At 37.8% G+C, this 26417-nt stretch overlaps 1 protein-coding gene across 2 annotated transcripts in view; it reads left to right on the plus strand.

The window, feature by feature from the left end:
* ABI3BP (ABI family member 3 binding protein) overlaps positions 1 to 26417 on the plus strand; it is a 142074-nt gene that overhangs the window by 113041 nt on the left and 2616 nt on the right. For both annotated transcript variants that reach the window (XM_029960708.1, XM_029960709.1), the window contains 8 exons: positions 1731 to 1814; positions 3203 to 3271; positions 4359 to 4571; positions 8508 to 8619; positions 19203 to 19282; positions 20725 to 20754; positions 21719 to 21880; positions 25669 to 25782. In XM_029960708.1, the coding sequence (XP_029816568.1) occupies positions 1731 to 1814; positions 3203 to 3271; positions 4359 to 4571; positions 8508 to 8619; positions 19203 to 19282; positions 20725 to 20754; positions 21719 to 21880; positions 25669 to 25782 (864 nt within the window). The remainder of the gene's footprint in view (positions 1 to 1730; positions 1815 to 3202; positions 3272 to 4358; positions 4572 to 8507; positions 8620 to 19202; positions 19283 to 20724; positions 20755 to 21718; positions 21881 to 25668; positions 25783 to 26417) is intronic.

Below are 26417 nucleotides of genomic sequence, written 5' to 3' on the forward strand. Positions count from 1 at the left end.
GCTGCAACAAAACATAAGACATTGTCAGTCTTGAGCTGCAGCATAAAATATGTTGACCTGATACATTTTCTTTTGCTTGTAATGGGGGTCTATACTAATTTTCTCCACTAAGTGTCTAATTAATTTACCAGTGATATAAAATTTCACCCTTTTTCCATACACTGAGGCCAGGCTATGTGGCAGTCAGCACTTACCATACCTTCCTCGGCTTTCAAGATGGAATAAATTGGTTAGATGAACTGGTTATTCCTTGTGGGGCCAGTAGCTGATTTTCCTTCTTCTGTGTTTCCTAGTGTTTTATCCAGCTTAGTTTTAAACATTATAATTCAGTTTCTTCTGCTTCCCTGGAGAGACAGTTCCACTGTACTAACAGGAAAAATTTGCCTCAATGTTCTTCTTGGATTTTCCCTGTCAGAATTCTGTCCTTTTTCTCATTAAAACTATGATTAATTCCTTACTTGCATCTTTCTAACTCATCTGGTGGATGAATATTATGGAAGGGTTTCTGTGCAAACCTTAAAAGTCTCCTGAATGGAAAAAAAAGGAAACAAGACAGTTTCAAAACCTTTGTGAAGCTGGACTCCAGCAACAATCTTTCAAAGTCAACTTTATTAAGGAAATTAGTGGAAAGTAGAGATTTTTGTTATTTTAAACTTCGTTCACCAGAGTTTAAAGAAGAGTTCTGCCTTCAGTCACCATGGTCTTCTGTGTCATATATGCACACTATATAGTTCCTGACTTTTTTGGGGTTGAGCTTTCCAGTCACGTCACCGTTATCTGGAAGTATCTGCATGTTTTGTGAATTTAGCTCTTATCTTTTACAGCTATTTTGAAAGATCCTTTACCATGGATTGTTTGCCTCTTAGAAACTTATTTTCTTTATCAGGTGGTAACAGCTGAGGAGTAAAAGTAATGTCACATAATCCAGAAAATTTTCTAAAAGAGCTATTTAGTTATGGGAGATAGTATTGCTTCTATCAGTTAGCTTCTGCCTAAACTTATGACACCTAGTACAGAAATGAGTTCAGAAAGAAAACTTTTTCCTTTGGGTCATGTAGTGTTACAAATGTTGAAAATGTTGGATTTGGTTGCATTTTCCTTTCTTTCATTTGAAATGCATCTTAATTTCATTTAGTGGAAGCTCCAGGACTGTTTGGTGGTTAAATTCTTAATGCAGACCACAGTTAAGGACTTGGTGTTTATTGTTATTCATGTTCCAGCTCCAACCTTGCTAATTTATGTACTGTATTGAGAGTACAAATGAAAGGATCTTACCCATATTTGAGGGAAGAATCCAAGTTTCAGTTGCTGACTTCAGCTGTTGTGTCTTACAAGTCATGATGAAACGTGCTCTTTTACTTAAGAAAGAGAAATGTCAGCGATGGTCACTTTGCATCCTTTTACCAGTCCGTGTAGGATGGTTCTGTGCATTAAACCAGGTAATATTCTAGCTGACTGAAGTCCTCTGAAACAATCTCAAAGTAGCGAAGAATTTTCTTACTGGGTCTCAGGATTAGGTTATATCTGCAATAAGCACAATTCAGAACTTTCCTAAATCCAGCTGGAAGCTGTTGTATAAATTTTGAGGGATTACCATGGTTTCAATGAAAGTACTTGTTGCACAAAGCACTTGTCAGAAATCTGAGTTCCCCTAGAAAACCATAAAGCTATTTCTCTCTTTTAAATATTGAACACCTTGTTGCAACAAGTCCCTCCGTCTGTCACTATAGCTAAACCTGCTGGACCAACACTGCCTGTGAGGACAGGAACATCATATAGGACACCAACAGCTTTTGCAACTCCAGAGTATTATGGTAAGCATATTACAAACAGTTCTGGTTTCTTTTTTTCTGTTTTTCTTTTAATTAACATTAAGGTTTCCATTTTCTTTTGCTTCCCTTCCTTAAATTATATTGATGTATTAGATATTTAATACAAGAAGCATTCAGTTTGGGGTGGTTCTGATTTCTTTTATGCCACTTTGCAACTTTTTTAATTTGACTGAGCTAATCTAGCTGTCTTCTGATACATATCTTGATAACTGAGAATATGACAGCCCTTCCATTTCCTATAAATCCATACATGCTTAGTAGGTTTTTCAATACTCTTCAGTGGCAATTTAGGTCTGTGTAGGGAGTAGATAAGGAACCTTCTTTTCCTGCAAATTTCTTTTTGCACAGGACATAAGTTCAAACTATTATTTGACAGTGACTGATTTGTGCTCATCATGGATGTGACATCCTTCTAGGTATCTGATTAAACTGCCACCATTTAAATGGGGAAAAAGGTAATAGAGCACACATAGTGGTTAATTGGTAATTTGCCCTTTATAAAATTGGGACTTGATTGCAAGTCCAAACCTAAGCTTCTTTGAAGTGACATCCAGTAATGGATTTGGAGGAGGATGTGCTTAGAATTTTTGAGCCTAGATATGCAGCTCTAAGTGTATTGTCATAAATTATGCTGTTTCTAGTTTTCCCGGATGTATTGTAATACTGAAATTCTTGTCTCCTTTAAATGATCATGAACTCACTGTGACCCTTAGTGCTCAGTAAAGCGAGTTGGATGCTAGACTGACTTATTTATAAATGCTCATTGTGAATGTATCGTGCTTTGTTTGTTGAGGTCCATTATAGTATTTGCATCTAAAAGAAGATTCTATTCAGTGTAATGGCTAATTAATACAACACTGGTGTCATGAATCCTGACTGCTTTAGCACATTTTTATTCACCAGTGTATTTGCCTTCAATTTCCTTCAAATTTTGTGGAAGTTGTACACTCTGGAGACAGAATTTGTGATTCCCTTGTTATTATTTTTAGAGAAGTTAATGTGCCAATGTAATAGTGCTATATGTTCTAGGAACATGAAACAAGCTCCAAGCTAAACAGCAAGTACAGTGCAAAAAAATACTTTTAAAAGGTCTAAAAAACATTTTACATATGCTGCATGAACTGAATCCAGCAGCAGTCACGAAGTCTGTCATTTTGATTATGGCTAGGTTTATAGTAGCAGGTAAGTACGAGATTTACTTAACACCACAGCTAAAATGGAGTCACTAAAATGAAACAACAGGTCTGGCAGCAAAGGTCTACCATGGAAGACCTTTATCGGGATTTAAAATGCCAAAGGAACTGTGAAATGCTGCAGTTCTAACACCAAAACTTTGAATTAATTGGAAATTATAACTGTGTTTCCCACAGTGGATGCAACTGTCTTCAGCTCAAGTCCTACATCAGAAACAGATTCTTCAGGCAAACCAAGGTACCAAGGTAGGATATTACTAGCTATGGTATTTTCATTTGGGGGAATATATGAAGACTGACCTATCTTGCATCAAAATTATTTTGTTTGGTTATTCAAAGGCCAAAATTTTATTTGATTCTGCGTCGCTTCAGTGGCAGATGAAAGAGCTTTGGCACAAATCCTGCTACCACCTCCTAGTTTACAGTTTTGTTCACAAACATGCTGTGGCTCTTCATGTGGGCTTGCACATGTGCTTGGAGAGGTATTGTCCCAATACCAGTGCACCTTGCCGTACAGGATATCTACCCATCATATACCCCTCACCTCTTTTCCAGCCTGTAGTCAAGCTATTGCTGTTGCAATAATCTAGAGGGTTCAGCAAGTTGAGATAAAAGGAAGAAGTGCTTTCGTATGAAAATATTTTTCAGGGTTTTTTTCTTGTTCTGGTAAGAGACACTACATTTCTGAAGACACCTTCTTTCTTGAGAGAGCTTATTGTTTACCTCCAACAAAAGTTTTAATCTTAGAACGAGAGTGTTTGTCTTCAGTAATCTTTCTAATTTTGATGCAGAGTACAAGACATATGCCTCAGAAAGTTTGTTCCAAGATTTGTTGCTGTACCACTGAAAATGGTTAAGGTTTTGACAGTTGCTTTAGAAACTGCAAGTTTCATTAAGCGAGTTTAATGACTTTGGACTAAACTTGTTAATCCTTCTGGTGAAACAAAGTGTATGGGACATTTTTGTATTAACATGCTTCACAAAAACTTCAGGTGGAATTATAGTGTCATTTTACTATAGAAGAAATATAGTTAATTGTCCTATTTTGTGATTTTAATTCTTTCAAGCAGTGTCTATCACCTGCTAATATCAAAGTGATATTTCCTTGGTGGTGCCAATGAGAGGGGGATGAAGGCAGTGACTGCGGGTCTAACAGCAATGAATAAAAATTTTTTTAAAGCAGCTTAAAATTGGGTTTTATTCTGAAACATTTGTGTTTGACTTGTGCAGACTTTTACTTGGTGCCCTGAGATGGACGTTGTGAACTAGGTGAAATAGCATTGACATTTTGCAAAAACACTGTTGAGTAACAGGTCTTTCCTATTGCTCTTAGCTCCCCATGTCAAGTACATGAAGAAAGACGATGATGTGCCTTGCTCTATCACAAGCTCTCTTGAACATTTTCCTCAAGAAGAAGCTGGAAGCAAGGAAGAACCCACTCGTCCTCCACAAAATCCTCCAACCAATCTCACAGTGGTGACGGTTGAGGGCTGTCCAACCTTTGTCATATTGGACTGGGAAAAACCAGACAATGACACTGTTACAGGTTGGTTCAATTGCTTTCCTTCATTGTATGATAGTATAGTACTTCCAGTTTAATTTACTTTTTTGGCATTTAAAAAATACTTTAATCTCAACAGATTGAAGGACCTCGGTGCTTTTATTTTGTGCTACTATGAATTCCAGTGTGGATAAGAAAATGCTACTAGATTAGAACAAGATCATTGGTGTCAGTGTCAGGGATGACACAAAAAAATATTTAAGTATGACTCTATATCTTCTAATTTCTGGCTTCTTCCTGTACAGGATCTGGTAAGATCTTGTCAAGAAGGTCCAAGAGTGCAACAGCAGTCTATTATATAGATGCACACACATAATGCAGACATCTTTCTTGACTGGCAGATGTCATTTAACAGTGGACCAGACACAATCAAACCTTACATCCATCTAGTAAGTCAGTAGAAATTTGTCAGCATAATACTTGCAGTAGCCACCATAGGGTCAACAAGTTCTCTATGCTGAAAGAATCTGGTTTTTTTCATTTCTAAAGCAAGGGGTTTGTATTGAGAATTAATGCATGTGAGTCATGCAGGAATCACTACATAGGCAGGTAAACATGCAAGATGGGGTTCCTAATTTTTCCGCTGTCTTCTGTATTCAATACTAGCTTACAAAAATTAAACATTGAAGTTAGTTAATAACTCAGTTAATGAACTCATCCAAGGACACTTTCTGAATTTAAAAGAAGGCATTGAGTCCCATTTTCTGAAAACAGTGATTGCTTCATATTGGCACCACTGTGACATTACTTATTTAGACAGACTTAAATCAATTTTTCTGTCATCTCTTTTTATTTTTGTATTTTATACATGTTTTTCCAATCATCTAATTTAGGCATCACATCTTTTTTTTTTTAAGAAATACACTGTTTCAGATAGAACTGTGAAAACAGAAAGCATAATTTGGTGCACCTTTTTTTTAAATGCTTACTTTGCTTAACCTTAGCTGTGTATAAGGGGTTTCATTGGGTATGCCTAAAAACAAAACTGTGCTTCAGTAACAGAAAGGTCTGACAAATAATAACCAAAACAGTGATCAATCTCACCTCCTTGTTTTTGTAAAGGCTGCAAATGTCAGGAACCAAAACCATTTTGCTCATTCTCTGTTACTCCTGTTGCGTTGCCACAGAAATGTAGGGCAGTTTGTTGCCTTGTGTACTGAGTAACAAGCAGGTACTGGATGTGCTCAGCAGTTCTTTTTATGGATGAGCTCATACACATTTTTACTGCATTTTGTTTTCCAACTTGAATGAGTTAAAAAAGTCCAAATCACACATTGACTTGGGGTTGGCAGAAGTCACTTATTCATTCACTATCTGGATGTACCTAAGGCAGTGGATATCCACCATCTCTCCCGTGCGTCTTAATAAATATAATTTCTCTAATGAGGTTTAATCAGGACAAATAAGTGCTTTTGCATGGTTTTTTTCTCCATGGTTCACTCAGCCCTTGGTGGCTAAATAGGAAAATGTCTTTGTTTCCAAAGAGGAAACACATAGAAAGGAAACAGTTATGTTTTAGACAAATATATACTAATCATCAATACTAATATCATTGCACTGGGATCACACTTGAACAAACACCTAAAGTAAAAGTCCTCTACTTACTTCCCTCTCTCCCATCTTTTCTGAGACACCCATTCCTGCAGGTCCATAAGTTTGATTTTAAAAGGTAGAGGTTACTGTTCATGGGTGTCTGGTGGAAGGGAGAGGACTTCTGAAAATGGAAATTTTTAAATCTTCGTTATTGGCATTAATTTCTTTCTTCAGGCTGACTTTCTGACATGCATGTTGCTCTGTATATGCTCTAAATAACTGAATCTACTGCAAGGTAAAGAAAGAAAGATGTTGTGTAGGAGGTCCCTTTTGAAACTATACCAGTAAACCTAAAATTCACACATACATACATGTATATAATTACTTAGATTGAATTGCTGGGGTTTAGAAGCTTGCAATTTTAGAACATAATTTTTTAGAGCTACTTTGCGCTTCCACTTAATTGTAATTTACTGCAGTGGGTTTGATAGCTGATTTTTGCATAAAAGAATGCATAGGAAACCATAGTTGCACAACTGAGTTCAAAATTGGGTCAATTTGTGTATCCTAATTGTGTGTGTGTAAGTTTGGCCTGGCTCTCTTGCCAAGTCCAAGCTGTCTCCTCCCCCCTCCCACTCTCTCAAGTGAGGAAAAAACCCCACGAACCACAGAAAAACCAAAGGAAGTCTGAATGAAAACGGGATTATATCAAAAATATATATTTACGTATATTCACAATATATATATAATTTGAATATATTATACATGCAATAGGGAACTCCCGAGGGGAAAAAAAGAAAAAAGGAGGGGGAAACAGGGATAAAAAAACCTAAAACCAAATACCCTCCAAATATACACCGCTAATAGAGGGCTAGCGAACAAACAAATAAAAAAATTGAATTAAATACTTCCCTGAAAGAGACAGCAGAACCGTGCGAAGCACCAGCCAACTCCCCACACCTCCCGAAGGGACCGGAGATAACAGCAGGTGGGAGCAGGCAGGACTTGGCCCATACAGGCAAAGACCATCTGTGGAGAAACCTGTCACCTTCAACCACCAGAAGAGAGAAGAGCATGAGTTCTCTTATCTCTGCCTTATTTATATGTTGTGTTAAGCTAAAGGATGATATGGAATACTTCCTTAGATTTCTGACCCCCGTTGCTAAGGAAGGCCTAAAAAATCCAAAAGCCAACCCACCACACTCATTCATATATACATCTTCTACATTTATTAGGAGTGAGGATCTGAGAGTCCAGCAGCAATTTGGACAGCCTTTCCTTTTAGAAACTGAATCCTATTGCAGGTGTTTTGTCTTTCTGTGTTGACAATAAATGGGTCTCCTTTCTTTACTGAAAGATTTAGTTAAAAAAAAAAAAGCTATACATCTTACTAGCATTTAGTTAAAAACAAGAACATTAATAGAGCCATTAGGAAAAAAACAGAAAGGATGTAGTTTTCTAGAGGTTCTGTAGCTGTTGATAAGTGGCCTCTGTTCTCACAGTATAGTACCTACTTTATTCATTGTTCTGTAGATCTAAATGCTCATTGCAAATGTTCTTTGAAAACATCCTCCTTTAGTAGCTTAGCAGTAGCAAAGCTGCATGTGATATCACAGAGAGGTTTAAGGAAGGGGAAAGGAAGGGGCTGATGAGGTTGGGAATTTCTTTGCAAAGAGAGGAAAATTAACATTACACTTAATGTTTTTCTTAGAAGAGGTTGTTATAAGTTGGGACAGTTTTCTGCTAGAGACCAACTATGTCTAGGACTGGGCTAGAATTGAAAAAGTATCTTCTTCCCAAACATCTATTGTTAATTCCCTGCTCAGAGGATGGTTTGTGCCTGATGATACATCTGAGTGAGATGAAAAGAAAGTAGTGATACTCTAAAAATCATCTAAATACAGAAATAAATTTATGCAAAATGATTTCATTCTAAACTAGCAGATTCCCTAAGTGCACAAATTCAAGTTAGTTGGGCAGTTTCCTTTGAAAATCTTAAAAAGATAGGTCTTATTTTAAGTTAAGCAAGGTTTAAGAATTTAGAAACTACACTTTCAACTTTGATACAGTTTCATTCAAACTACAGAATTCTTATACTTGTGTTTCAAATTTCATCATGAGTGTACCATTGGGCAAAGATGAGATGCTGAGTATCCTCTGTTCCATAACTGAACTATGAGAAAGGATGAGAGGCTGGGCACACAACAATCTGGAACTAGATCTATCTTAATCATTTTAGCATATTAATGTCCAGACAGGTACACCCAAGTTGTCTTTACAGACTATTAGGCAGCAAGAGTGGAAATCAGATGATAAAAGAGAGAGCAGTGAAGAAGCTCAAGTAAGAGACGTTACTTAAACAAATTTTTCTTTACTGTAATTTTCCAGAGTATGAGGTTGTGTCAACTGAAAATGGAGGAAGTGATGGTGAAAAGGAGAAATCAATTATCACTACAAATCAAACCCATTCTACTGTGGAAAACCTAAAACCTGACACAAGGTAATCAAATAATATAATTTTCTAAGTCAATGAAACTAATTTAGAGTGTCAGCTGTCTGCCACTTCAAATGAAAATATGTATGTATATAAGACCTGATTGGTTTTACTGCTGTTCTGATAGAAAAAAAATTTACAGTTTGGTTTTGCTTTCTTTTAAGTTAACAGATAAGACAGATAAGAGGAATCTTTAGGAAATTTCCGAGAGTATTTGTAGTCTGGACAAACTGTTGAAGTGACCTGTTGTAGCAGAAAGACTAACAGTCAAGTGTAAGGAAATTACCTTGGAGTGAAAAATACATGTGTCCTGTATATGTTGTTTTCTTATAGTGTTTCAAAGCAGCTGGCAAATTTAAAATGGGTCAGTGAATTCCAGCTGATTGTGTGCCTATTAAGTATTATCATTCTTCAAATACTATATCTCATTAAAAAATAATCTTCTTTTTGTGATAAAATTCAAAACAGGGAAGAAAACCACTTGTCTTTTGTTGCATTCCTTATTGATTGCGTCAGAAAGTTAATGAATGACACGTTGGGGTTTTTCCTGTAAGACTATTTGTTTGGCTTTGGTAACTGGATGTTTCTGTTTCAAATAAACTGCTTTTTTTTATTATTATCCATAAACTGGTAACACAGCACAAAATTCTGCGTAGGACCCATGTTGAAGCTTTATTTTTAGGCAATGTGTGGTGTAATCTGGGGTGTTGGTTCTTAGCTCATGTACTTGTGACCAGCAGCCCCTAGGAGAAGGAATGAGGAACTAATTCAGAAAGTAGAGGGCAACAGAAGAGAATTGGAAAAATAAAAGGTTAAGGGAAATTGTGACACCCCAAAAGAGCTTCTTTGACAGAGTCCAAAAGATGGGCTCATAAGATGGGCCAGAATTGCTGTGTTTTGCTTCAGGAATGTCTCTGTTATTTCTTAAAGGCATGTGGCTTGTGAAAAGAGTGAACTGCAGTGATGTTGTTCTGTCTTGTTAAGAGGCAGCTAGGATATGTTACCAATATATGGCTTGGGCACCAAGCATTCGTTTTCTAGAGCAAAACAATGGATTTCTGAAGCAGTGACTAAGAAAGGCAGTAGGTGCTACCTGTGCTGCTTGTGTTTTCATTTCAGTTCTGCTTTGAAATAATACAGTTGCATCTTTGAAAAGAGCTCTGTCTTATTAAGCACATTCTCTTTCATTACACATTCAAACTCTTTGTGTCACACATGGTGGCAGAGGTGGGATGGATTTGGTTAAGTGTAGAAAAGACATGGAAGCAAAGAAAAGCCCTTGATGCTGAGAGCAGTGTCCGGGTGGCCGTAAGAGAAAAGCTTTTTAGACTGCTCTTTGTTCAGAAAGGAAGCAAGATGGAGGCAGGCAGATCCACTGGAAAGGTCACAAGAAAGGCAGGAGCTATGTAGAGGCAGATAAGATGGTTTTAATTATTTATGATTCTGTCAATCCTGAGAGAAGACTTTCAGGTTTTGGTAAGCAAGAGCAGACCAAAGACCACGGAGTACAGCTGTCTTTTGAAGTGTGGATTTTGTTACAAGGAGCTAGGTAGGAAATCAGTAATGACTGATGGAGGCTGACTTAAGATATAAAGGAATAACTTTTCCTGAAGAGGGAGTGGCTATTATTCCCCAACCCCAACCTCAAAAGGGACGGAGAGTGAAAGTCTTTCTGAATTCAGGAGGCCATTGCCTAGAACTGAAAACCTTTAATATAAATCACAGTGATGTGTGTCCCTCAAATCTCACTGGATTTAATGATATAAAATCCTCAGAGTGGCTCTGTTCAATTAAACTCCCATTCCAAGCAAAATGCATATTTCCTAATCCTGAGGACACCTTGAGAGCTTTGGCAGAAGCACAAAGAGTTACTGTTACCATTTGAATTCAGGCTCACTGGCACACTAAATTCAGGGAAAATAAGAAAGTGCTTAAGACAGCTGGCATCACATAGATAGCATCAGTTCTGCAAGAAATGTCATATGTCTCCTGTCTATCAGGATATGATTGCTCACTAGATGAAGAAAATGGACCTGTGGGCAAAAGTGAAAAGAGGAGGCAGAAAGACAAATAAACACAGCTCAATAAATTAATTATCAAAGTCCTTGAAATGTCTACAAATTCATTAAGTAATACATTAAGACTGGGAAGTAGACTTTTCCATAACTAACCTTAAAGGAAAGAGCTGTGTAAGAGGTGGAGCTGGAAAAGAAACTTGGAAGAGAAATAGAAATCCCTCTCGCAAGTGATCAAAATTTAGAATACCGGCAGCAAGGATATGGAAAGAGAGATGCTCAGTAGAAAACTGTGGATTAACTGGGGAAGAACCTCTTGGCCTTAAAACACTTTGGAGAAGTTGACAAGCTGAATTTGAGAGCTGCTTTTTCCAGCTCTTCTGAAGCCATCAGTGAGGCTGTGTAAATCCTCTATGCTGCTCTGAAGGTCCAGTGTTTTCAGAGCTGAAGACATTTCAGGACAGATCTAAACCAGACAGGCCTAAATGAAGAGTTCCTAAAAAGGAATAAAAATGTTTGTGAATGTAGTATCTCAGTCTTTGTGGGTAGATTTAAACCAGAAAGACCCTATAGCAGCAAGTCAGTTCAAGCCTGTCATTCTGCAGATGTACATTCTTGAAGAGCCATACATGACAAAAGTCTGCAGTAACAGTGGCCAAGGTCTATCATCCTGTTCAGGTAAATCAGGTAGGATATGTTAGTGTCTGGACCAGAAGCTAAAAAGTTAATTGCCCACATCCAGCAGGAGGGAAGCCAGACAACTTTTCAGTGTGAAGGAGGCAGAACAATCAGCAGTGAAAAAAATGGATGCATCTGAGCCTGCCAGGTCATGCTGTTTGTTTGCTTTTCTCTTCTGCATTCTTCATTCAAATAAGTCATTCTGCTACACCTCTGGGAAGCTCTGCAGTAAGACAGACACCCTTCTTCGTTGGAGCTGGCCTTTTGACAAGGCAGCTTTTAAAGATTAGGAGCTAATGGCCAGACTTTGAATATTTCAGGAATTTGGACGGTGTTAGGGAGGCAACAGCGAGAGACTCTTACAGTCTCTCATCAAAATTGCATGTGTGACTGCAGCTGTCAGTAAGTCCAAACATAGAAGTTAAATGGGATGAGGATTACCATGTAGTATTCTGTGTGTTCATTTAGCTGTCTGAAAAATGACTAGATCCAGAAAAAATGCACTGGCTGAAAAAGGAGTTCTGACTTTTTTATCAAGCATTTAGTTTTTACAGACTCATACAACAGTAATATGGAAATGAAAATGGACTTTCATAGACATACAACAACTCGTGAAGGTTACTTTTAAACAAATAAAGTTGTATATATTATGGCAGTTTCTCGTCTTTCTGTCTTATATATGCAAGCTTTATGTGTTCTCAGTGATGGACTGCAAGACATTGAAACTCTGAAATGAAAGTGAAATAGTGATCCAAAAAGCTTTCTAACTGTGAGGACATATACCTTTAAATAAATGTGGGGCACAGTCAGCTGCTTTCCAATGCAACTGACTGATTTCTTCAAAAAGAAAGGTTTTAAAAGCTCCTGTACAATGTGATTTTGTTGGAGCCCTGAGATCCATATGTTTTTTGCCCAAGGAAAGGCATGTCATATCCATGCCATTTTCCCACAGTAAGGCATGTCTGACAGTTGACACTACTACATTAATTTAGAGGATTTTTCCTTATAGGATGAATAAGTTGTCCCCTTTTTCAGCTACAAAATTGCCAAATATGGTGATCATAGGATTTCACTGTCACACCTTAGAAGACTTCTGATAGTTTAAGTAACCTGGAAAATTCAAATCTTGAAATCCATTATTTGGTTCGTCAGAATTCTTGAAACTGGTACTCTTCCTAAGCTGCTGTCTGGATTCAGTCTAGAATTCTGTTTAATTTCATCAGATAATTTTGATTTTGATTTTGATTATAACCTTTACCCGAAATCTCTCAAAGTGTGTAGTGTGGTTATGCTATAAGAGCTAGACAACTATCTGTATAAGGATCTATGTATAGTTAGTTGGATATAACTGGTGCCTGAAGAAAAGTTTCTTGTTTTATAAATGTCTTCTGCTTAAACATTTGTATTATAGATCTGCTTCTGTGACCTAATTATCGCATATACACTCCTGTTGATTCTGACTTAGTACTGTAATTAGCTTTTGCTATTCTTTACATTATTTCCAAGATTTTTTTAGTAGATCCAGGTCACATTTCACTCAGCCTCCCTTTCAGTATCACACTCAAACAACCCAAATTTTCTGAGGTTTTTAGCATCTTTATTCTTCAATTAGTGAAATGAGTGAAGCAGCCAAATTCCATTTATTCTTCTTTCTCCTAGTTAGTTTGAACCAAGTACTAAGCTATTGAGTTTTTACTCTGTTGATCAAGCAGTGACTGTAACTACTGTACTTGCTGATCCACCCTGAGCTTAAAGTAGCTTTTAATTCAGCCCTGTCATGAAAAGGGCTTGGACCATATCACCTTCATAGATATCTTCCAACATAAATTATTGTAAAATTGCATCTTAGGGGTAGTTTCTGATCTTGAAAATCTCAGTTTCCACCAGTTTCTTTAATGCAGGCTGAGGTGGCTTAGTATGTTAATGCAAATGTCATTCCTTTCTTAGCAAAGAAAAATGAGATAAATAAACATACTAGTATGAGCTGATAATATTTCATCTTCCACATGGTAATTCTGCAATTTTTGTACTGAGGAAACTCTCACAGGTTTGGGTTTTTTTGAGAAATGTACCATTTATTCCACTTGGAAAACTGTCAAAGACAAACTACAAGACTGATAGTTTGGTCAAAGCAATTACAGTCCAGCTCCCAAGCAGTCACTTGAGGAGTGAGACCTGTAATATTCCATCTGACTTGTCATATGGTTGTCTTGGTTTGGAGTTTCTTTACAAGGCTGCTCACACTGGAACTCCTAATTACATTGGCATACCCAGGACTCAGTGCTCTTTCTTTGTTTTACATTAAAACTGCCCTTAAAAAGAAAGTATTGCTGTAACTTCTCCTATGATAATAGTGTAGCTGATATATGAACCATATATGTGACCCATACATAAGGTCATTATCCACAATTTTCAGTATCTCCCTCCTTGAGCTGCTTGTTTGTAACAAACCTCGAGAGGCCTGAGATAGAAATGGTTTTTGTTACTGTGGTTTTTGTTGTCTTCACTCCATCTCCTCTGTAGCATTGATGGTTATCATCTGCATATTCTCCTTTGCAAATATTTGTTTCACCCACCTGCAGGTTTTTGTTTCATGGACTTTTCCTAGCCTAGAATATTAAATGCAGATGTTGTTATTTTTTTTCTTCCAATTTAATTTTTGCCATTTCCAAAGGAATTTTAAGGTTTGGGGTTTTGGTTTTTGTTTTGTTTCAGGGTTGTGATTTTTTTTTTTTACTAGCTTTGGAGTTTTCTAATTCCTTTAAAATTGATTTATTTTTTTAAGTCTTCCAGTCATCTGATGTCGTATCATTTGGAGGTTTTTTGTTATTTCTGGTGGTTTCTCTGCCAAAATATGCAGTTCTTAGTTCTGTTTCCCTGCCCTAACTTGAAATATTTTTTTTAGAAGGTGTGCATTTTCTCTTTCATTCTGGTGGTTTGTTTAAGGGCAATTAAATTCATAGCACAGACCATAGCATCCAGGAAGTTTTACAGCACTAATTTCTATACAAGCCTTCAAAAAAGAGTCTGAATATTGTTGGAAACAGTTCTCTTGCATGTTTGTGATGGCAGTAACTGGAAGATAATAAAGAAAAATACTTAGACTGCAGTCAGAGATGTGCCAAATCCTCCAGGGAAGTTCAGGTAGCCATTAGAGGACATGTCCACCAGCCTGCTGGTGCAGATTTTTAATAGAAAAAGAGTGTTAATAAGAAACAAAAAACCTGTGATGTTTGTATTCCACAGCTTCATAGAACTCCCCTTTAGGTACTGATCCTTGCCTCATTAAGTAATTTAGTGATTTCAAACACACTTTTTTCCTTTTTAAAAACATTTTGAGTGGTCTCTTTTGGATTTTTCAGTTAGATTGAATTCCAAGGCAAAGTATATGTCCAGCCTTGATCTCTTGAAGAATATAAATAAGAGGAAATGTTAAAAAAGATAAAAATTAAAGTAAATCCAAGTTCCCCAGAAAAACAAAACCAGAAACCAACTAACCAACCAAAACTGTGAAGTAAACATGAAATGTGCAGATTATATGCATGAACCAAACTGTTTTATAATGTCTGTTGATTACTTTCTTTGAAAGTTTTTTCATATGTCTTATAAAAGTTATGAAACAAAAAAAAGAGAAAGTTATTGTAATTTACTCAAAGGCCATACCAAGTAAGTCTTCAACCCTCTACTGAATTAGCTTGAAGTATGAATAATTAATACCTGCCTGCTTATGCTGTTATCACCATTATCTAGTATTGCTTTGTATTGCAGTTAGCAACCAAAATGTGCTAATCACATACAAGAAGAAACAAAAATTCTACCAATGCAGGGAGCTTAGTTATTGTTAACAGCAAGGGTCAAGAGATGTGAACAACAGCGAAAACCGCAATGCAGAAACATGCAGAAAGTGGTGGGAAAATGCTGGAGGTTTTTGTACTCTTTATTAAAAAACAACAGATTTTTGTTCTAAATTGCTGTTGATGTCAGAGTTCATGGACATTTCCCATTTCTCTCAGCCTTTCTTCCAGCTTGAATAGGAGAAAGACTCCTCAAACAAGCTCACCACTTTTTTCTTTTTTTTTTTCATTCCTGTCTCATTTGCTATGTTGGATCATACTGCTATCCAAGCACACTTTGCAGAGACAGAGAAGCTCTATACACAAAGGTAGTCCTGCATGATTGTCATCTAACATCAGCATCTCCCCAGCAACTCACCTGAAGTCCCACAACTGTACTCAGCTGCTCCAGTTCTATTATGGTGAAAATCTGTTTTCACCTATTTTCAGTTCTGCAATCTCAAATCTTCTCCTTCTGCATGATTTGAAAAAATGCAGAGCAGATGCATTTGCCAAAGTTCCATGTGGTATAGTGATTTCCTATGGTGGAAAAATACACTCCACATAGTAACTACTGTAAGTCAAGTCCATTTAACCTACACAAGGACTTCTATTGTCTTACAGAGTTTGGGAGGATTTGGGAGGCCTGGTGTCCAAAGTCTGTGGGAGGTGTGATGCATTAGATTGTTGCTTATATAGGGTAGCAGAGTTTTTGTATAATAGGCAGGCAGATATAAAGATGGAATACAGACTCCAGTTTCTCATTAATAAGTCTAGCTAAGAGCTAGACATGGGATAATCATTCTATAGCTTTCCTATTTCCTTTTATTAATTTTGCCATACTTCTTAAACCCCAAAGCATTTTCCCCTCTCTCTTGTGGTTTGTATAGGAGTGTATAAGACTGCAGACAGTACCCTTTTTTCACCATTTTATTTTTCAGATCTTTCACCTGACACACAAAAGGGAGACTTTAAACAATTTTCTGTTAAGAGAGCGACAGCATGGCTTTAAAATTACGGTTAGATATGTACACTCCATCATTTCATTATCTCAGTCTAACTTTCCCTTTCTCTCACTTTCAATTTTCAGTCCAGTAGTTATTTCTCTTCATCTCAAAAAGCAGTTCTTTCTTATTCTTGTACTGCTGAAGCCACTGCTATTGTTTTAGGATTGAAATTAGCAGAGGAAAGGAGCCTGTGATGCTTGTAAAAACACATATCACAGAACTATAAAATTGTATATATTTTAGTTTTAAAAATTTTGTCTTTAACATTATTAATAGAACACTTCCTTAATTGACTCAGCTAAACTTTGGACATTTCTTTATTATTTTCCTTTTCTCCAATTTTCTTTATATGCTTACATGAGCTGAAATCTCTATGTTTAGATTTTAGTTCATTATTTCAATCTTGCCAAAATTTTCCCATCTGTGGTTTAGTCTTTTGCAGACAACCTAGTGATCCCTAAACCACAATTTGAAAAACACTCCTTGGAAAATGATCCTCAGTTCTTGTTTTTGTCTTTTTCTGGAGTTAGAGAATTGATGGGTCCAAGCTTATCAATTGAAGTTTTTTGGGAACGGGACTGATTCCTGTGAAGAATGTTGCCTGATGCAGCCAAAATATATTGACTATATTAAGAACAATATATTTGTTCAAAAATGAGCAAAATGCATACAAAGGGACAGAATCGGATTATTATAATTCATAAGGTCAAACCATAAACTGCCCATAAAGCAATAGAACATGCCATCTTGATGATCACATTTACATTAATAGCTTTAGATCAGGTGCTCCTGCTGTGAAGGAAATAGGAAAACTTCTTTGGGGTCTTTTATCTCTAGGTGTGGATTAATTCGTACATTTTCCAAAATGTGTCTTCTAGCTATTACTTTAAAACACACAACGTATTAGCAAATCTTCGTTTACCCTTCAGTGATTCTTCAGAAGGAATCTTCAGCTGCTCTGCTATAGTTCTCTGTATTACCTACAGCCTTAGCTACTGTGTAAGAATACTTCTTGACCAGAAAAGTTCTGTACCACATGCCCAATGTGAATATTAACTGCTCAGGTCCAATTTTTAAAAGCATGTCTTTGTTTAAACAATTCGAAAATGATAATGAAGAAGATTTATGAAGTTATTAAATTGATTACTTGTTTAATGTCTCCTTCCTATGGTAGGGTAAATGAATAGCTCAAGGTGGTCTTCTAGCATGTTTGAATAAATGTCAGGATTACTCCAAATAGACTTTTTTTAAGCTCAAAACAAGACCATGATTTTCTTAGAAATATCCATGAATTTCCATAATGCATCTGTTCAGCATACCAGTCTTTGTAAGTATTTTCCTTAAAAAGAAAAGAAACCCCTAGAAATAAAGGCAATTGCTTAAGTAAGCAATTTTAAAGTTAAATATTGTCTTAGAAGTACTGTGGATGGAAAACAGTTCCTTGGTACTGCATGAATAGTCCACTGAGGTTAATTAGTGAACTGCTCAGGTTTTGCAGGAGCCAAGAAGCATTGAGAGGTAATCCAAAGTTTGGATTGAATTATTCTTATGGGGACTTGCAAATGGAATTTACAAATTTCCAACTGTGCAGAGTGTGGTATGGGGTTGTTTTTTTCTTTAGAAAATTGCTGTTTGGAAACAATTCCAGCAATACATTACAATGCTATGTTATAGTCACGAGCTACCAAAATTATCATGAGTAAGTGATCCTTGACGAGTCAAGAGCTGGATGTTTAATTGCCCACTTCTGGGACTCTCATTTTGCTCTGTGTCTAGTCTCTAAGTTAGGGCCCATTTTCCAGTCCTACAGTCCTTCTGACTCGTGTCCTGTGGATGTCTCTGGCTGATGAGAAGACACTGTTAGGAGAGACTCACCATGCAAGCACTCAGAGCATGTGAGAGGCCTCTCTGTAGGTGGCATTTACAGCTGGTGGGGAAGGCATGGAGCTGGTGCTGTTGATTGCTGTGCACACACCACTCCTCAGGGTGCCTTGGCATGGATGATGTGCAGCTTCTCTGGGCAGGCACTGAGCTGTTGCAGAGCAGTGAGAAATTCCCAGGTGCTGCCAACCTGGAGCCAAGGGAGTTGAGAGGTGCCTTGCTGGGATAGCTCTGCCCTTGATGTAAGTTCTTCTCTGTGTCTGGTGTCCATCCCCTGTAACCCTCTTTCCTGCCTCATCTGCCTGGTGTCTTCTGAGTAATATGTTTAGGTTTGCAGCATGCAATAGCTCTTTACCTAGAGCTTCTGACTGTAAGGGTATGTTTCAGCTGAGCTGCAGAATTAGAAACCACTTTGTCTTGCCTGTCTATCACTGTTAATCAAGCATTGAGAGGTGGGCAAGGCTTAAGAAGAGGAGCCTGGCTTGGATTTTTTTCTTTCATCTTGTTCTATTTTCATAGCACTGTGTTTGGTTCCCAACACAGCAGTGATGAAAAGAGATCACGAGATAACTACAGTACAGACTGGTGTTGTGCAATTTTATTATAAAAAACATACAAAAGAGACTCTGCAATATCTTGACATCACTTCATATATTTACTATTAACATATATTTAAACAACTGGATCTTGGCCTTGGCTGAGCTCCTGTCCTGGAAGACATGCCCTGTGTTTCACTACTGGCCCTGTCTGTCACTGTTGGTGGGCCTGAGAGGCATTGAATTGGAGGTTTGTGTTCTTAAGAAGCAAAATAAATAGCAATGAGCTTTACTCAGTCTCTGTTTATCAGGTTGCTTCAGACCTCATCTGAACTTGCTCCCTTTGCCAGAACTGAAACTGCTGTGTGAGTAGAGACAGACTTAAACCAGTGGTGCATTAAATCAAATATTAATAGTGTGTGTGTAAAGAATTATCAAAAGGACTGGTTAATTATGTGTTCAGAGAAATCTTATGCAGTTAAGACAAAAAACATCTCAGTGTTTTCAGGGCAAGAACTGAGGTCTTTTTGTTCTTCTCCAGAAGGCAAGTAACACCAGGTGTGTGATACTTGCTTGCTCCAGACTCTGGAAGTATTCATTGGTTTGCAAAATTTTCATCTCTTCTATTTTATTCCCCAGTTATGAATTCCACGTGAAACCTAGAAACCCTCTCGGTGAAGGTCCAAGCAGCAATGTTGTGTCATTCAGTACTGAATCAGGTAAGAACCTCCAAAGATCAGACCATCATTTACAGTGGCTTTAGTATCCATGTGTATGGGATGTATGAAAAGGGTCTCTCATTTCATTTTATGCATTTGGTCTTGCTCCTTACTATCTCCTGATTGGCTTTTAACAACTGAGCAATGTAGTAGTGGGAGGTCAGCCTGGGATCAGGACTGTATTGTGTGAGGATGTAAGATGGCCAGACTGCAAGAGAAAAAAAGAGAGGACTGCTTGTCTGGTGTTCACTGTGAAGAAAATAACTTCATTGTTAGAGAGGGCTCAGTCATCTAAGATTTATATTCTTGATCTTTTTGCACCTATCAAGCTCATTAATGGCTCTGGATGGGAACATAAGGTTTTTCTTTGGGCCGGTGTGTTCGTAGTCACTTCTGCTACCTGTTCAATAAGGCTGCTGTATAACAGTGATGTCATTTGGCTGAAATAAGGATTGAGAAATAGCAGTTGGGAAAAGTCAGTGTCCCAGTAGTCCCCTTCCATCCTGTTTACTCTCCTGTGAAACTGTTACAGAGGTGTATACAAGCCTGTTTTGGACATTGTTTGGTTCCCAAGTCAAGTCCTATCTGACTCAGAGGTGATAATTAGAGCATTACTCTTGTTCTCCCTGAGGATAACTACAACTGACTTGTTGACTTTGTGCAAGTAAGATACCATCTTTTGTGTAGAAGTGTTTATTTCTTGATGGTACTTAAGGTCCACATAAAGCATAAAATGGATTTAGCCTTTTTAAGAGGAATTTCTCCATCTGTGTTTTGAGCCAGGTGTAATAATATAATAGTCCTCATCTAGTGCTGTCATTGGTGGTTTTCTGGCTGAGCAAGAAATTACTCAGGGAGTAGTTCAGACCATGCCACACATATTTAAAAACTCTGAATACACTCTTTGTAATCCTAGATTGTTAAAACTGAAAAAAAAGTGTTTATGCCAAGTGCAGTTTTCATGAATGACAAGGATTATGTTCTGTCTCCTATTTAGCTTGGACAAATTAAGCATTCAGTTTTATTTTTTCTTAATTGCACACACCATTTCTCCCACATTGGGCCAAGATTTTTGTGGCGAGTATTGCAGATGTGTCCTTTTTATTATTTAGGTTTTGAAATTGAAATTTTAATAAGACACAGTACAATTGGGTTTTGCTGGTTACAGGTTTAAACTTTTGTTTTTACTAGAACTCTGTTTGGCTGGTGTTGTCCCATGAATAAAATTTTTAAAAGCTCATTGATACTGGAGTTTCACATAAGAAATACTTTTTTTTTAATTTAATTTAATGCAAAAGTTAACTTTGCTTCCAAAACACTTTCTGTTTCACAAATTACAGCTTATGTCAGCTGTAAAAAATCACTTACCTATGCTTTTCCATTGAAATATTGGGAGCGTTCATTTTACAGTGTCTGATTGAATGTTTGTTTTCTTCCCCCAGCGGACCCAAGAGTGAGTGAGCCAATTTCAAGTAAGCCTCTTTTATATGTACCTGATCAAGACTTTTTTCAGAAATGAGATAGCATAATTTTGTGAGGGGGGTGGCTGTGCTGCACCAATTAAATGAGTTCTGGAATCCAACAGCATTCACACATGGTTTCACTCCTTCCACGCACACGCCTGGTGAGGAATTCATGCCAGGCTGCTTGTTTACCTGAGCGGAACACAATCAGCGTGATGTGGAGCTCCCATGGCAGCTGGGATGGCTTCAAACCAATGTACACAAATGAGCCAAGGACAGTCTCATATTTTCTCAGCCTTGTCATTAAAGCACAGAAAGCTCTGTAAAATGAATAAGTTACTCCATGCTTCTTAAGTGAGTTAACAGAGCACAACTCAGAGGATTCTGTTTATCTGTCATTGTGTTTTAGAAAAATGTCCTGCTTCAGAAGGCTTGATCTAGCTCTGCTTAGACCTTACAAGACTCTTGCTGTCTTTGGTGGGAGGTGGACTGAGCTTTTGAAGAAGAGCTGAGATCACTCAAGCAAATTGGGCTGCTTTTTGCATTTGTAATGGATATCACGTTGACAAGCACTGACATTTCTTTCCACATAATTAACGATATATAATTTTTATGTGTATTTTTGTTAAATCATATACAACTTGCTTCAGGTTGTCTTGGCTTAAATGCACTGAAAAATGATGACTGTATCACGCACTCTGTAAATGTGAGTTTTGTCAACACACAGACATTGTCCCCCTAGCAAGGTGCTAGAATGAGCTTATTCCAAACTGGCACTACATGAGAGCAGGAGGAGTTCACTGCATTAATCATACCTGCACTCTTTGGTGCTTCCCTGAAATATTTTTCATGTTCAGGTGTCACGATACATTCTGCTTCATCAAGGTTTCTAATTCTAGTCATTCAAATGTATTTTTTGTGCATAATTTTGTATGCAGCATCACACTTCAGCCTCTTTTTTTGTCTCCTGCAGTGGGAAAAGATGCTATCTGGACTGAAATCCCATTCAATTCAGACACATATTCAGAATGCAAAGGCAAACAATACGTCAAGAGGACCTGGTATAAGAAGTTTGTAGGTGTGCAGCTGTGCAATTCTTTGAGATACAAAATATACCTCAGTGATTCACTTACAGGTAAGAGACATTCAAATCAGTGTTGTTCACATTACATACTCCTGAACGATATGGTTCCAGAACTAAGAGATTTAACAAATGAGCTCTGCTGAAGTGTGATCAGATATGTTTCACTTAGTGTATAGACAGATTAATCATAAACACTAATCTGCTTGTGCTCAATAATCATTGATGTGTTTGATACTGAATTTTCAGACTCGGGAGTTACTTCTCTGTGGTGATCATCTGATTTTAAGTACCTGTTGGTATACTGAGGATCATACAAAAAATTGATACAGATCAGAGTGAATAGCATATGTTGTAAAAGTGCCAAATTTGTATTTAAAGGGTAGCCAAGAATAATTCTTAATTAGAGGATCAGGACTTAATTTTAGACCAGGATTAGACTCAGTTATTCCTATCCTTTTTGGTAAACAGCAGGGTACTTCATTACCGGGAGACTTATAAATATATGACTTCAACTCTGGTCAACAGGTTTTACTCACCTGCTTTGACATTTTTTTTTTTGTTATCACATTCACAACTTTTACCTTCCCCCTCCCTTTTTTTTATTTCTCCTTATGTTACGTTTTATTACTAAGACCAACCTCCTGGCCTTATCTTCTCAAGTTTTGTTTAGTGTCTTTAGGCCAATAGAGTGTGATGTATTTAAGACCTGAATCAAGTGACACATGCTATGTGTATGCAGGGGGCACAGCCTGTAAAAAGGGTCTTTCAGTTAGTTGACAGGCAGATCTTTGTGACTCATGTAGATTGTACAAGCTATATTTACTGTATTTAGAAATATATTAACTTCTTATAATCCATCCCAAACTTCTAGCTTTCTTCTCTATGAGGTCTTTTATCATGGACAGCTCAATGACAATGGCATTAGCCTGGCATCCAGAGCACAATGAGTATCATACAACCATTTATGGGAAATGCCTTTTGAGTGAAATTTAGGCAAGTGTGTTCAACACATTGGATCAAATAAACTAGGAGATACTGGGGCTGACAGAATCTACTTTCATAACCCAAAGTTGCCCCATCTCAGAGCTCAGCACCTCACAGTAGCAGGGCTCTGATCTCTGTATGTAGAAATATGGAAATAAAAGAGGAGGGGAGTGTAAGGCAGCTCACATTGTTATAACTTCAAGCTTCCCTGCCTTGCACCAGAACTATTCTCCAATGAGCAGACAAGGAAGCCTTGTCATTAACACGAAGTACAATACCTCATATGTAAATAACATCTTAGCAATTACAGGAATAAAAGAGACTGTTTTGAACAGAGGTATCATTCATTCAACTGATGCTGTACTAATCAGCTGTGATCAAATGACAAGCACTGGCAATGAGGTATCCCAAAACCAGCCAGTAGAGGAAATAGCAGTGCTAATCTAGCAGGACTAGACTTCAGCCCTAAATCAAGTGAATTAACACTGCAGTGAAAGCTACTCCAATCTTAAAAGCAAAGTTTAGTATCAGGAGCCCATTTTCCTATTTTCATTAGATTGTTTTTGTTCTTGCTGGAAGGGTGGAAGTTTAACCTCGCTGGAGAAAGATGAGGCAGACACACTGTATTCATTATACTTGCTAAGCCTGGTTCTTGCACTTGAATTGTTACAACCAGTGCTAACCAGTTGTCACAATATTTGAAAGAAGTGAAATATTTACGCAGAAGGAAAGCTGCTTTCCCCCCATTTGCTAAGTGAGGCCTCTGCATGCGAGTGAGAAATTTTCCCCTTTGAAGCCAAACTGTTCTGATGTGTTTCACTGTCACACCTCGCCTCATCCTGCTCCCGGGGCCAGAGGAAGTGTCCTTGCAAGTGCCAGCCAGCTGGGAGATGTGTGCCAGTAGTGAAGGGCTGTGCTGAGGTCCACTGCACGCTGAAAATACCTTCCAAAGCTTTGCTGTTGAAGCAATGGAATTACCCTTAAATTTGGGTGCATTGTACAAATGCTGTTGTATGAGGCAGCCGACAGACATGCTGGTTTTTAGCATGAATTTACACTTTTAGTGCTGCAGAATTCATAATGTATAAAACAAAGACCTAACATTTTTAAGACCACCCATACAGCAACACTGGGAAAAAAATTTACTTTATGCTAGAATTGCTATCCCCAAAACAGAAAAACAGTCAGTTCTTAGCTAAATATTTTTAAGTATGTTCTTTTATTATGGAAATAATTGGGCAGTAAGAATGTAATAGTCACTTAGAATGCTGCTAATTTATGTGTAGCAATTGTTTGAGTTATGCATAGGTTAAGCTCTGGGTCAGAAGAGTATGTGTGCATCTGAAAGTTACTGTTCTGGTGTTAGCCATAAAAATTTCTGGTTTATTCTGCCTCTTATGAAGAAAAACTGATCTCTGTTACACATGCCAGTACTGTTCTATAAACCAGCATCTACTGCTGACCTCATTTAACAGTCCTCCAGAGCAGTCACTGTAGGCATTCCAGAAAAGCAGGCCACCTAAAAATAAGTATTTATTGAGAGGAGGAAAAAAATTAATTCTATGTGTGACCTTCAACAGCCATGGAAAAAAAAATGCCTTTTTGGGCAGCCTGAGTGTTCTTAATTTCAGACCAAAAAATTGCTGAGAGGAACTCCTTCTGACCAGTTCTATGGAAAAAACATGTCTGCAGCCAAAGCTAGATAGTAATAAATAATTTTGTAAAGCTAGAGAAGAACCGCACGCACAGAGCCCATCAACTGAAGGTGAGAAATTTTGGCAAAGTGCTGCTCAGATCACACAAACATGAGAAGGAGTTTATTGGTAGGCTGCTCTTTAATTAATTGCACTTTGGGAGCAGTATTATAAGCCACCTCACCATCTCTGAAATTGCCAGGCTGGCACAGATTCAAGCTACAGGACACCCAGTCTAATGAGAAACTGGATTTTCTGCCTAGCTTATACCAGAGTGCTGAGCCTGTTTCTAAATTCTCTCGCCTTTCCTTTCAACCTCACGACCAGAGGCTGAACATATTAATGCTGTGAAAAGAGTTTAGAAAGAACGGTAAGTTTATCTACAAATGTTTCCAACCAAGCTTGGAAAGAGGATGTAGCATGCTCTACTCCATTTTCCGAACTGAATTTTACTAATGTCTTGCAAATCAAATCAGTACGTAAAAACATCTGTCAAAACACCTTCACTGTGACTCCCTTTGTTAACAGGATAAGCACAGCCCATAACATCAGCACACACTGCATGGGGCACTTGAGACTTTGTTTTCTACTCAGTTGAGTCAAGTGTCCTGTTAAACAATCCTGCAAATAAATACACAGGCACACTTAATGCTCTGGATAAGCAGTTACCAACCAAGGTCATCCATATGTTAAAGGATATCACTTGCACATACATGTTGTAAAAATACAATGATTTATAAAACAGACCTCAACTGTGTTAGGAGGTGGTCTATAAAAACATCTTTGAAGGTACTGGAGGCTTCCTGACAGGGAACCAGACCTGCCTTCCACTCAAATCACTAGCAAAACTTACCTCATTTTTGATACAATCAGGGTGAGCTTCTAGGTAGTAACTGAATTCCCCTTATTGTATGAAATGTAATGAGGGGGGAGAATTACATCCAGGCATAATTTTGGCCAGGAGTGGGGCATTTTTGTCAGTAGCCATGAGCACTGTACTTGGAACCTGCACATCATTTTCAAATTACAGCCACAGGTCCTGAGAGGAAAAGAATCATAGCATTCACCTTGGCTTCCCCACAGAGGAAAGAGCACAGCCCATTGCCTCTGGTAGTTTTTGGAAATAGCCCTCACTAAACTTTGCTCCTTCTTTGCTTTCAGGAAAATTTTATAACATAGGAGACCAGAGGGGCCATGGAGAAGATCACTGCCAATTTGTAGACTCATTCTTAGATGGAAGGACAGGACAGCAAGAAGATCTACCAGTCAAAGATGGTAATTTCTTATGCCTGTCTGTAGCAAACCTCAGCAATTCCTCTGTTTCTTTTTCTTGCCAGTGGATTGGATACCCACTGCTGGTTGGGGTGGGTGATGGAAAGGAACTGCCGTCTTTGCAGGCAGAAGAGGGTCAAGACGTTTTTCAAGATGACTGATGACTTATTAAGACGGTTATGACTCCAGTTCTGTTAAGTAGTAAACAGCCTCTCTCCTGTTTAAAACATTCCAGCAGATTACTCACACTTGGTATTACATATTTAAACCCAATCACAAACTTGAGTCTGCAGAGAGGCATAAAGTGTTGTGTTCAAACTAGCAAGGTTGATTTAAAGAGCAGTAAATCATCAGTTGGGCATTAAACAGCTTTGTTTGGTGCTGACAAGAAGCTGAAAAGTTATTACTGGAAAATATAATTCACGCTGCAGTAGTTCTGTGTGCACTGGTTTTAACTGGGTGCCCAAAACTCCAGTCTGGTCTGAGTGGACATGGAAGTAGATGTCCTAAACACAGCTGTGACCTGCCTGGCTATTTTTCACACATTGCTGAGGCTGGAGAGTATGAAATTTGTACTTGTGTCAGCTGAACTCCTGCCTTGCTGCTTGGCAGCGATGCCAGTGCGAGGTATTCCATTC

This window comes from Manacus vitellinus, unplaced genomic scaffold (assembly GCF_001715985.3).
Source record: "Manacus vitellinus isolate BGI_N305 unplaced genomic scaffold, ASM171598v3 scaffold_28_pilon, whole genome shotgun sequence".
Classification (NCBI taxonomy): domain Eukaryota; kingdom Metazoa; phylum Chordata; class Aves; order Passeriformes; family Pipridae; genus Manacus; species Manacus vitellinus.